The following is a 13,557-nucleotide window of genomic DNA, read 5'->3' as shown; positions in this document are numbered from 1 at the left end:
CAGTGCTGATTAAGAAGACAGCACGGGTACGAGGCGACAGCAGAAGGTAAAAAAAGCATTCAAGAGCACGGACAAGAAGACAAATTCATCTTCTGCAGTCTGATGAGTAGCTCCCAAGAGGTATGAGCTAAACAGAGGTTTACAATAAAAAAAATCATCTTGTTCTTTTGCTCCCGTGCCGGAGATTTTTTTGTTGCTGTGTCATAAATTGCACTAACTGGCCTAAGCGAGCGCAGTACTAGAGAATACACGCAGATGATGCAAAGGATAGGCTGCGAACATAGTCGACAAGACATAAAGACATCACCTTGAAGTGACTTGTGAGCCTCATTTATGTTGCAACGCTTGTATACTTTATTTGATAAGTGCGGTCTTGCCATTTACCGACCGGCAGGCGAAAGATTGTTGCTCGTAATGGTCGCTAATCCTGCAGCCGCGTATTGTAACGGCTCATTTCCCCGTTCCATTATTTCGCCCCTTTGCCAGCGGTCAGCTCCGGCTTTGACACCACTGCTGGTGAGGGGATAGGGGCACTGTTCATCAGCTATCTATCCTGACGTTGAAATATTACGAATTGAAAAAGGATGGCCCCGGTTAAGAACTTGGAACCATTAAGAATTGGAGGAAGCCCCTACATTGTTTAAAAAGTGTAGCTATTTGGACCGGTTAGTACATAGTTTCACGAACAAGAGATTGCGCGAAAAAATAGGGTGATGTGTTTTCTTTCATGTCATGCAGCATCCTTTGTTACATGCTCGCTCTGGCAGCTCGGTATTCATTCGGTTGTTACTGCGCGCGCGTGTTTCGGCCCCGTTCCACTATCCTTTTTTTTTCGCGCGGTTTCTTGTTCGTGACGCTTGATAACCTTTTCGACCACTAGCGGTAAACTCAGCAATAGTGGCATAGTCGATATACTGGTAAGTAGTGGCAGGACTATTTTTTTTTCTTTTCTTTGCAGGAGCAACGCTTTTCTTTACGGACCGTTTACGGCAGCGGTAATGGTGTTCAAAAGTACACTTAGGAAAAATGCACCTAATTTTCGTTCGTAGCGAAAATCGTTTTTACGGCCTTTCTCGCTATGTTAATAGTTTTTTCGGCGACAAAAAAAAGCATTAATCGCTGAGAAGACTGCATTTATACACGCAACCTTATTTTCCCTCCACTTTGTCCATGCATCGGCGTTAAGCCTCAAAAGGAATCTGTGATCACTGTTTGGAACTTAACGGAAATGTTTCCTAGCCTCAGAGATCCATCCGAAAAAAAAAAACTGTCTTGATGTACCCTCAGCTTGCTTGCAAAAGCAGCCGATGATGGTGGCGCTATATATATATATATATATATATATATATATATATATATATATATATATATATATATATATATATATATATATATATATATATATATATGTTACGAACGTAGGTTGCGTTGGCTCCGCAGAGTAAAGATTTAAGAGAAGTGGGCACTTCTACAAAGACACTTTTATTTTTCAACGTTTCGACCGCGGTGCGGTCTTCTTCAGGACAGTCCTGAATATATATATATATATATATATATATATATATATATATATATATATATATATATATATATATATACAGTCACACTTCAATTTGAATATACATATTTAATTTGCGATATTACCTCTCTCTTCGCAGAGACGCACACTGGCGTGCCTCCACGGATAATCCATTCCCGGCAGAAGATCACGGCTTCGGTCGGGGACGCCGTGTCGCTGCCGTGCGCGGCGCACGGCTCGCCGCCTCCCCAGTACCGCTGGTACCGCGAGGACGGCGGCCTGGTGTTCCTCGACCAGCGAACCTCGCTCGTCGACGGCGTCCTGTTCGTGCGCAAGGCGGCCGTCGGCGACGCCGGCAAATACACCTGTGTGGCCAACAACAGCGCCGGGGAGGACCGCGTCACCACCGAGCTCGTCGTCACAGGTATGCACACATGTAGCTTGGACGCCCATCACTTACACGCTGCTCGTGTTGGAGCTGCGCACGCTTCAGGTAGAAGCCTAAGACTGAATTAGCGTACTTTACCGCTGAAATGAAACAGGGAGGTTAGGTTTGTATGCAGTATACCTGCAGCAAGCCTTGCAGCCTCCTGCTGTAGCTTTACTTTAGTACTACCTGTAACACGCAGCTTTTTCTATTCTTACAGCGACAGCTGTATGGGTAATGTTCGGCGAAAATCATGTCAGCGGTGGCGGCGCCGTCCACGGTTTCCGCCTCTTCCTCTCGCTCCTCTCCTTCGCTCCGCCTGTCACGCCGGATGCCCTGCTTATATGGATACATGGACAGATGTGATTGGCTGTGTGTAGCGCATGGTCTCACGCGGGACACACGCTTACTCTACACCTCTGTACCGCTACTTCTCCGCCCACACCCCGTGACTGGTCACTGTGCCCGGCTTCTTAAACAGTCTCAGAAGGCTCACTGCAAACACTAAATCTTACCCTTCACGCTAATGCGAGTATAACAACATAAAATCAGCATACATCCTCCAACCGTGCCCACAGTTACTAAACACTTCGACTGGCATCAACACTTATCTTATATCTATCGCTGCAGCTCTCATTACCACAAGGGTAAAAGTGCGGGGAATTTTGTTTAATACTCTGGAAATCATTATTTAGGCTGCAGAAAGCAGAAACTCGTGAGCACAGGTTTCGGCTCTAGTGTTTCAGCGTGTACGATGAAAATGCGTGCCTGAGCTTACAAAATGCGATTGTATTGCTTCTAACTCAATCGGAAAACGACGTTCATATTCTTCTTTTCGCATTATGGGATTTAAATCAATACGCAATAGACTACCTTCGGTATTGATGCTGCAGGAGCCAATGCACTCGAAAAAAAGAACCCAATAATTTACCGCTGAAGTTTAAAAAATACTCTATTCAGTGTTCTGTAAAGAGTCTGGAAGTTATTACGTCAGATGTGTTTGTCTCGAGGGGATGTATCCAGATCCGTGCCAACAAGTTCTCTTCTTCGCACAGTATCGAATAAGGAATGCAATATGCTCACGTTCCCACTGCTCGTTCCGTTGTCGATGTTATTAATTCCTCGATTATCTCCACCTGCCGGCTTTCTGTCGTCGGGACCTGCCCAGTTCCTGCTAAACCGCCTTTCTTTCCGCGCGCAATTGAATGTAATAGAATTATTTGCTTGGCCACACGCGTTCCTTCTTTCTCACCTTGTTTTTGATCGCTACTGAACAGTGTTAGCAATTTCGCTTCTACTATTTCGCATTTTGTATAATATGTTGTGCACCTCAGCACTGTTAGATTTTATGCTTGAATGGCAAAGGGGCAGTATGTGCGAATAGATGAATACTCAAAATACGCATTTTTCGCCCCCTCTCGGACCTTCTTAGCACCTTCCCGAGTGCTTCATGCTTGACCCGGACGCTTTCTTAGTGCTCTCACAAAGATGGCTGACCCTAGAGCCGTGCTTTATTGCGCTCGTGCAAGCGAACTGCTTGCTCATCGCGTGAACTCGGGCGGACCACTGTGCAGAGCCACTCGGTGCGCACATCCAGCCGGCGCGGCAGCAGGTGCGCGTGGGCCAGCCGATCACCATCCGGTGCTCGGTGTCGGGGCACCCCGTGGCCGGCATAACGTGGCGCTTCAACCAGCGAACTCTGGCCCTGAGCGACAGGGTGGCGCTGCTCTCGGCAGACGCCCTGGACATCCGCTCGGTGCACAAGGAGGACAGGGGCATGTACCAGTGCTTCGTGCATAACGACGTGGACTCCGTGCAGGCCAGCTTCGAACTGGCACTCGCAGGTGAGCGACACTTTCACGCACGCTAAAAGCACCTGGGGTGCGATTATTAGCTGAGTATTCCTGCGCACAGCGTATTGGTGGTGTGTGAAAAGGAATCCTGGGTTTTGCTAAAAGAATAGTTAAATGTTTGCTCATTGTTTGTGGTCCTTCCTGCTGGAGTCTACGTCTTAATCACCCGCTGGGGTTACAGCAGATTCTGGACTTCTTTGATCTTAAGACTTAAGGCCTTGCTGTCTTGCCGCTCAACAGATCTCGCCTCATTGTGTAAATTGTGTGCATATCCCCTGTCTCGGCTTGTTATGGCAATTAAGGTGTCTCCGTAGGTTCCCGTAGTTACGACCCGCGATGCGGCAATACACGGCGTCGAAGGGCCGAGTTCTATTTTTAGGAAATGCAAAGTTTACGTGCCTTTAAGGCCATGGCCAGCGAAACCCGGGGAGGGGCGAAGACTCCGGCCGAAACAGAGGTCGCCTTTCTCGCTCCGTCGCAGAGGACCTGCCCCAGTTCCAGGAGACGTTCGGCGGTGAGACGGTGCAGGCGGGCACGCGGCTTTCGCTCAAGTGTTCGGCGTCCGGAAACCCGCTGCCGCAGATCACGTGGTCTCTGGATGACGCGCCCGTGCCGGAGACGCACCGCGTGCGCTTCGGCGACTACGTCACGCAGTTCGGCGTCGTGGTCAGCTACCTCAACTTCTCGCTCGTCCAGGTCGAGGACGGCGGCGAGTACCGCTGCACCGCCAACAACGGCGTCGGCACGCTCCACCACGCGGCCAGGATCAACGTGCCAGGTGCGTTGTCCGCTATAATCCCGTACAACTCAAGAACGAAGCGGCTATTTACCGCCAAAGGACCCCCCTTCCAGCCAATGCCGTCGGCCGATTCTCATGAACCTGCTAGCGTGGCAGTGCGGGGAGGGGACCATGTCCTTTCATCTTCCACTCCCTGCATTGTCACCCTAACAGGGTCATGAAAATGGGCCGACGCCATTGGCTGGAAGGGGGTCCTTTGACGGGGAAAACCCGCTTCGTTCTTGAGTTGTATCGGTCCCCAGCCGGTACACACCGGTTTCGAAAGCTTGCAGTCCGAGAAAGCTTTTCCCCGTGGAACAAGAGCTGTTTCACAGAACGGCGCTTCTGGGGTATTTCGGTGCATGTTCGGAGCTATCTTGCGGCTCCCTGGCAAGAAATTTGACAAGAAATATCCTGGCAAGAAATGCGCGGGTCTTTCTTTGACGACTCTGCATGATAGTGAAATCACATTGTTTGGTTAATGTACGAGTACACCATTAAAAGTTTTGTTGCTCTTTCTGTTGTTTCGTCTGTGCCGGTTGAAAGAAGCTCATTGCGACATCCTTACTTTCGTCACTTGTGCCCTTTCTTCTTTCCAAGATTCGTCTGAGTGCTCTTTCCCCCACGGTGTTCTACGTAGTGCCTTCCTAATGTGTATCCACTTTCGAGTCATGATGCTAGAAGGTGAACAGCTCCACTGGTGGTAATGAGCATATGTTTCCTGATAGGTATGCAATTACTTTTTGCTACTTGTAACCGGGACATCCAAGACAGATATTTAAGGCATGTATAGATTTCTCGTGTAATTGGAAACACGGGAAGATCGCAGCGTCAGGTAATATTTGAGTTGCAGCAGCGAACGTCCGCAGCAGGTGAAGAACCTGTCACACAGTTTTACTGCGAACATGATTTTGTGCCAGCAGAATGTACTCGGCGCAGCATCGATTAAAACCCAGTTCATAATAAGAGCGCATGTATCACATATACATCCATTCACTTAGAGCTCTGAATATTGCATTTTTATTATTCTGACCTCAACTGGGCACGAAACTTTCAATCCCGCTGAAACTGCATGCCGATAAGCGACCATAGTGTGCGAAAAAAAAAGATACTTGATTTCTTTATTGCGTAATTCCACGCACCTTTTGCGTAATTTCGCCTCAGACAAATACAAAACCCGATAAATTACGGAATATATGGCATAGGTTTATCAAATACCGCGTGGATGTCATTTTGTGGTTTTTCTGTTGGGGAGAGTTTTGCGTAAACAAACAAAACTCTAGTGTGTTCACAATCTAATTTGATCCTAAATGTCTACGCAGGCCGACCTGTGGTTAGGTCGATGCGGAACCTGACGGTTGTCGCCGGCGAAACTCTGAGCATAGTATGTCCCGTGGCCGGATACCCTCTCGAGTCCATCAACTGGGAGCGAGGTATGGCATTTCTGACCAGAACTGCTGCCTACACTTTGTGCTTCCCGAGCACTGCGTTCATTGTGTCGCACCAATCGCCATCTTAATCAAAACAAGGCATACAATTTTTAAAACATTTCGCACTCGGCTCACCTTAGTGGATGGTGCCAAAGAAATAGTGCAGGAGAACTGATTTTTCGATCACCTGACAGCTTCTATTCACTTGAACACCTAGGTTAGAAAAACAAAACCAATCCAGTAAAATAGGTTAGGAGAACTTCAAAAACAATAAACATATTTATACGGGCTGTAGCAGGGAAAAAGAAACGATACGGTTGTTCTCAGGTGTCACAGAGCATGGTAGCAAGGCAGAAACTAACAAAAAGTAAAGGCGAATACAATGGCGTGGTTATTTAGCCCAGCGATCGCACTTCGACAAAGGAACTCATTCTCGTAGGGAGAGCAGCAATCACGTGTGGGCCGTTTTATAATAGCACCGATGCGCAAAGCAAGGCAGCGTGGAAGTGTAGTCGCTTACTTCGTTTGTGGCTGCAATAGCAAGCAGAGCAGAGGAGTTCAAATGGGCAGTTCAAGGGGTTGCATACGCAGGCGTGAAGCCGTAATTACAAAAGCGAAGGCCAAAACGCTGATCTGCGTAAAACGATCAATTTTTTTATTGTACGTCAACCGTAGTAGTAAAGCGAGAAAACAAGCAGAAAAACTTAAACCTTCTCTTTTTTTATCTCGCGGTACGGGCAAACGGTCAGACTAGTCTGATTCGGACAGTGTTCAAACAAAGATGAAAACACGCTGCCGACTGGATAGAAAAACTAGGTCACTCCTGACGCCTGTGCTTGGAATACGAAGGCGCTTCTTGCATCCGTTTGCTGTGTGCATCGCAGACTCGGGGAAACTAAAACTTTGCCACTCATCTTTTAAAGTGAAATGTTTGTCCAACGTTCATACAACCATTTCTAATTATATTTGGCAGTCATAACAGTGCGGCTACTGCAGCAAAGTACAAACGTGATCAGAAATGTCTAAAATGCATATAAGATGTTACGACTCCGAAACAATGAATCAGTGATGTTATAAATGCAAATTCTGCATGAAATCGGTCGATCGCTTTGTTCAATTTTTTTTTTCATTGCGTGAAAATTGTATGCATTAAATGCCGGAAGTTGTAAATTAGTTCTCAAATTGGAACTTAATGGTTACATCGGCATTCTCATTCAACGCAATCAAGTTAAGAGAGAACACCACCGCTTGCAGTAAAAAGTGGTCGTCATAAATTTTATGTTACACACAATAATTAGAATAATGGCCTAGTTTTCCTGTTGAACCTGAATTTTCCTAGACACCGGAAAATAGGGTGCTTAGATAGCGTTGTCTTATATCTTAATTTACACAAAAAATTCACAAGTTTCGGACCGAGAACTCAGCGTTACCTTTATTTCATGAACAGTAGTGATTGTACTAGCGAGCCAATTCTATCTCAAGTGCTGGTTTAAGTTATGCTCTCTCTTTTTCACTTTTCCTGGAAAACGGCTGCCTTAAGACGGCTACACGTTTAGTGGAAGGTAAACGTAAAAGACCAAGTTTGCAGCGCACCACAACAGCAGCAACTTTACGATTAGTGACATAATGTTGTGGAACTTCTCAAAATACCCATTATAACAGCTGGCCCCAAAGAACGAGTTAGCGACACCGAAAGAACGTTAACCAGAGCCTTTAAAATTCCTTTGTTTTTTGCTAATAAAGTTTCGGGCCAAAGTCATTACACTAGATTCTTCTTGATTACATTTTTCTTTCATAAATTACGCAAACTGATTCCTTTATTTGACTGCAGTGCCATGTAATGAAACAGTCGAGTGCGAAAGCTTCATGGTCACTCTGTCGCTGCCGCCACCTGTTCATCTGTCCACCATCTTTTTAACACCAACATTAAAGCCATCTCTCATCCTGATAACTTGTATTCAGCCTTGGTGACTACTTTACACTCCTCATGTAATATCCCGAAAGTGGTATTTAAGGAAAATAAACGAAACGGATGCCCATCCCAGCGGGTGTCCGGCTGCCCTACAACCACCGGCAGAAGGTGCATGACAACGGTTCCCTCGAGGTCTACCACATGGAGAGGGCTACGGACGAAGGGCCTTACACGTGCGTCGCCAAGGACAAAGAAGGGCACAGCGCTCAGAGCACCGTCTACATCAGCGTCAAAGGTGGGAATCACCGCTATGCACACGTGACACGGTGTCGGTTCTTTTCACAGATGCGGATGAGCACAGCTCTTTGTGCATCGGCGGATAGTGCAGGATTCCACGCGAACATACACAAGCCAGACACGCCGAGACACCGTCTGGCGCTGTCAGGGTTTCGGTATCTTCGTCTGGTTTAGCGCTGGCACTTTCATATCATGTATTAAACCAGCCAGTTCGTGAACCAGCCACCTTGCATCCCTTTGGGTTTGGCTCATTGTGTTTAGGTGGGTCTTCAATTGTGGACTGTACGTGCATCTATAAAAAAAAATGCTGATGGTTTAGCTCCGGTTAAACCTAGTGTGTACAGCTGACCCGAAGAAGACGTGACTTCGCTCGCGGCCTGTCGCTGTCGTTTCTCCGCTTCTTGACGGCGTCGTTTTGGCAGCCGTTCCTCTCGCTGTTCTGGCGTCTCGGCCACGCGCTTGGCATTCCTGGCTTCTTAGGCTCGTTGTCGACTCGCCTTATACCACGCCACAACTTCGGGATCCGTCCACGTGGTTTCCCGCAGTCGCAGTTGATGTCGGTCGCAGTATACACGCGGACTTTCCGCTTCTCCACCCATCGTTCATCTGAAGAACGAGCGCTTCGCACCCTCTGTTTGTAAAGTGGCCAAGTAATGCCGCGCATATATTGGCCAACCGCGCATGCGCACTGGGCCTGTAGCTACTGCGCATGCGCAACGCGTGCAGCGAGGCTGCGGAGTCGGCAGCGGCGCAACTCTGACGTCACGCACGGCGCACCTGTTGCCCTGCGCATGCGCATTAACGGCTCTTACTCGGCCCGGTGACGTCGGCTTTGCATGGAGTAGTGAAGCTATCGCTTCAAAAATAATTGCAATTACTTCCACGTGCATGCTGCTTCGCTGCACCGCTTCCGCAGTGCCGCGTCGCGAGATGCTCGCGGCCTATACAGGGCGGTGGGAATCATCCCGGACAGTCTCGAGGCGCTCCTGTGACCGCAGGGCAGTGTGCGCACCCGCGACAGAACAATGGTGAGCCTCTGCGCGTTCATCGAGCTGGCGGGCTTGACTTCCCGCTTGCTCTCCGCCAGGTAGTGCACGCGTGACATGAACGCTCTGTGGGTGCTACCTCGGACGGTACACGGCCAGGCGCCCCACCCCGGCCGCTCGTGCAGTGTGCCGCGCGCGCGCGATTAGTTCGAGATGGGATGCTACGTGCGCGCGGCTTTGTATAAACAGTTTATTTCTTTACTATAAATATTTCTTTCCTATAAATATAAAGAACAGAGCCTGAACATTAGCGTGCGAGCGGCGCGAACTTGATTGCTTTATGCATTTTGTAAATAGTGTACAAAGCTCTCCCTGTCCTTTCTTGCTATCGCTCCCCTGTATACTTCTCCTCGCCACCCTCTCTCTTTCCCTTTCACCTCCGCCGGCTGTAGCTAGGGTGCTTAAAATATTAGTTAACAATTGCCGCGGCCGGCAACATTCTTTTCCTTCCGTTTCTTCATATTTTTTTAAAAATAAACCACTACCACCTTCCTCGTGATTACGGTCGCATGGCAGCAATATAAACCTACGGTGACTTCCCAGAGTGGTATCGCTACGCATTTTTGAATTAAGAATAATTTTAGAAAGTGCTATAATTTTTTTTCCTTTGCAAGTGTAAGCTCCACTCGTGCGTACTCTAATCACAGCAGTTTCCTCGATACAGTCCTCCGAGTTCCGTGAGTAACTGTCATGTTAACAAATACATGCTGCATCATTTTGCCCCTCAGTTCACTGCCTCGATCACTCAAAACCTAGGGTAATAACTGACATCCTTATACCTTTGTATGCCAGTTCCTACGGTTGGAATCAGTAGCGGTGTTGCATTTGTAAGATCCCCTCTTTTTAATGCAGTTACTTAATATTTATGGGTAAGCTTAGAAAAAGTTAAAACGTCACGCGTCATTATAGAAGAATCTGAGCTGAATAAACGTGTACTGGTGACTTGTTTACCCGGATGCGTAAAGCATACATTATTCTCCCGTAAAAGCAGGGTGATATGTAGGGACCTGACCCCTTTCTGGGCGTTCTTTTACTTATGTGCTACACGCCGTCACTCCAAGAGAAACAGATGAACCTCCGCGGTGTCGTCGAAACACGTGTGAATAGTAAGCTTCAGTGCTGCGTTCGTTGCTTCACTTGCACAGGCGCAGCGAACCAAGCTCCTATACATGCCTAGAATACACCCACCGGCGGCAACGCTGATGCATGCACTACGTGAGCGGAAAGTGCTGCGCTAGCAGAGGACGTCGACATAACGCCGGAGCACAGTCCACAAACAATGCACGAGTGAACAAGACAGGCGTTCACGCACGGTGCCAGTCGTTTCGGTCTCGTGGTTTTCGCCAGCAGCGTTTGTTGTAGCGCCTCGTCGCGACATAACAAATACTCATTTGGTTTCTGCTCGACATCAGAGGGTGAGTATTCGGAGTGGGTGTTGGACCAGCGCGTGGCGGTTGAGATGAGTGAAAGTTCTGGTTTGTGAGCGTAAGAAGTGTAGGTTTGTTTAGAGTGCAGTCGCTCAGGGTAAGTTGCACATGAATATAGCAGCTAACGCTTGTTCTCCTCTCAGTGTTCGCTTACGCGCATGCCAGTGTGGTTGACATTACCAGTTGCGATTGCTGCAACATAGCTGCGTATTTCGCACTTCTTAACATGGCATGGTTTAACGAAAGGAAAAATAAAAAGAATCACGAAGGATAAGATCTTATTTTTTTTTACGTGCCAAGGCTTCACAATGCTTCTAACGTACAGGGTCGGTTAAAAGTTTCCAGGTCAGAGAGTTTGCTTTTGAGCAGTATAGTTGGACAGTTACGATACCCTCGAAGCTCAATATATCTGTAAACAAGAAATACCCTTCTAAACTCTGAGAACCTTGATAGCTTTATCGGCATCTTAAGTGCTAGGATATACCGATGACATGCAGACCCTGTGGCCCTGTGGGTAGGGCGATTAATTTTCGACCACCTGGGGTTCGTTCACTGCATTTTTGCATTTCCCCTGCTTCAAAATGCGGTCGCCGCGCGACCCACAAACGAACCCACTGTTAAGAGCTCCAGAACAGTAGACCAGGCCCTTTAATCACCACGAGGGCTAAAACTTTTTTTATTTTTCGAAAGGTGCAGCAGCAAGACCGGTAGAAGTGGTGGTAACATAGAGAAGCTCTTCTCACTTTACTAACGAATTTCGTCGTTGATCTTCGTGCAAGCTTCGGAGCTTTCCAAATAAATGCGAGCACTAATATTCAATTCATAGCACGGTTTAGTTTAGTTTAGTTTATGCGGCTTAACGTCACAAAGTGACTCAGGATATGACGCTATTAGCGCTGACATCGCACAGCACGCGGGCCTCCAGAGTTTCGCCTCCATCGAAATTCGACGGCCGCGGCCGCGATCGAACCCACGCCTTTCGGGTCACCAGCCGAGCGCGGCTGCCAATTCATAGCACGAGCAATCTAATTGAAACATATGTGACTGCCATTCGCCCAGTTTTCGGTTCGCACGCTTTAGTTTCGCCCAGTTTGGTTTCGCTCAATTTGTATTTGATGATTTTGGATTTGCACACTCCGGCTTCAGACCAGTCCATCCGCCAGGCTGGTAATCGATCGCAAGACGCAGCGCCTTGCTTTTAGAGCCACTAATCATTTGTAACAGCGAAACCCGACTTCGTGCGCTGCAGTGAAGCCAGCCATCGAGCCATTCAGCTACCCGTCGTCTCTGCGCGAGGGCCAGCGGGCGTCGGTGATGTGCGCCGTTATAAGCGGCGACCTACCCATCAACATCAGCTGGACCAAGGACGGCGAGTTCATCAGCGAATCCAATCCGGACACGGCAGGCATCCTGGTCAACACTGTGTCCGGATTCACGTCGACGTTGCTCTTCAAGTCGCTTCGGCTCGAGTACCGCGGCAACTACACCTGCGTCGCCCAGAATGAAGCCGGCAGCGCTAGCCATTCGGCAGTCATGGTCATCCACGGTGAGACACCCCTCGTATACGTAGTACTGGGAGATTTCGTACCTCGCTTAACTCGAACACCCGGTTTATTCGAAAGGTCGCTTTCACGTATACTTAGGAGGGCCTGGTCAGGTTCCCTTTGTTTCAAACCACGCGCGATTAGAGAAAATTCCCAGTTCCGTTCAAGTTCAAATTATCAGATTTAAACGTATCCGTGTGTTATTGTTGGTATTGTTGTTGTTATAGAAGACAGTTTATTCAGCAGTCCATGCAGAGATGTAGCGCGCCCATTTAGTCTCCGTTGAGTACTAAGCCTAATCGACAGCAGCTGAAGAAGAGTACCGTGCACGATATATCAGCTCGACGTACACTCCAAACAGAAAGGAGTGAAATGAGAGTAAGCTGTCCTCTAGCGCACTCCCTTTTATAAAACTCTTATAAAGCTATTTTATAAAACTTTTATAAACTCCCTGTTATATGATAGCTTACGCCCTTTTTACTCCCATCTAGGCGCATCCGCGTTTACAGTGTATCAGTTTTCACGCTGTAAACTATACAAAAGGACTCTTCGTCGCAGCAATTTACACAGCTACTGCTGTGCACATTCTGATGCGTGAGAAACGAAAGGCTCATCTCAGGAAAAACAAAAAAAAGCATTATTTGGTTAACAAAACGTCGTAACCAGGGCTGAAAATACTGCCAGCGGTACTAAAGACACACGTAAGAAACGCCGGTGCGGTTTTGACGCGCAGTGTACGTGTTGGGTATTTCGTGAAAAAAAAAGAAGCAAAAGAAGAGCGCCGGTTCCTATATAGCTCTCCTTTACTGTCTTAGCAACTCTGTAGGCGCACTACAGGCTAAAATAGAAGCCATCGATCGCTGGTGGCGCAATAGCGGCGGAACAAGGAGAGTCAAACAGGAGCCTTTATTGCCTCTTGGTCTTTTCATGCCTTCTAAGCGCCCTTTCACGACCAGGCGCGACACCTGTTGGCTGCATCTTTAAAATAGCGTGCGCGAGAAGCTCAGCGTTATGAAACGCCATATGGCGCTGTTCAGATTTCGCGCAAGTTTGACAAAAGTAATCAGGCAAAAAATTATTGTAATATATTCATAACGAAAGCCAACTGTCACGAAAAGCGAGGAGCATAGGGGTGTCTTTTTTGTTTTTAATTTTTAGTGTTCGTCAATGGAAGAATAATTTTAATGGCAATTATTTTTAAATATAATTGAATATAAAGCAGACGAAATAAACAACCACGTTCCGCCGGTTGGATCCGAACCCACAACCTCCGAATTTCTCGCCCGGTGCTCTGCCAACTAAGCTACGGCGACGGCTGTCCAAC

The 13,557-nt window shown here is 47.7% G+C and overlaps 1 protein-coding gene across 2 annotated transcripts in view; it reads left to right on the top strand.

Annotated features, from left to right (window-relative positions):
- The window catches only part of LOC144128641 (cell adhesion molecule Dscam1-like), a 284,779-nt gene that overhangs the window by 233,403 nt on the left and 37,819 nt on the right, over nucleotides 1–13,557 (top strand). For both annotated transcript variants that reach the window (XM_077662190.1, XM_077662189.1), the window contains exons 5-10: nucleotides 1,659–1,943; nucleotides 3,521–3,790; nucleotides 4,281–4,577; nucleotides 5,900–6,010; nucleotides 8,053–8,214; nucleotides 11,939–12,235. In XM_077662190.1, the coding sequence (XP_077518316.1) occupies nucleotides 1,659–1,943; nucleotides 3,521–3,790; nucleotides 4,281–4,577; nucleotides 5,900–6,010; nucleotides 8,053–8,214; nucleotides 11,939–12,235 (1,422 nt within the window). The remainder of the gene's footprint in view (nucleotides 1–1,658; nucleotides 1,944–3,520; nucleotides 3,791–4,280; nucleotides 4,578–5,899; nucleotides 6,011–8,052; nucleotides 8,215–11,938; nucleotides 12,236–13,557) is intronic.

Source organism: Amblyomma americanum, chromosome 4, assembly GCF_052857255.1.
Source record: "Amblyomma americanum isolate KBUSLIRL-KWMA chromosome 4, ASM5285725v1, whole genome shotgun sequence".
In the NCBI taxonomy this organism is placed as follows: Eukaryota; Metazoa; Arthropoda; class Arachnida; order Ixodida; family Ixodidae; genus Amblyomma; species Amblyomma americanum.
Note: the sequence above shows the minus strand (reverse complement) of the source record. Positions and strands in the feature narration are given on the sequence as shown.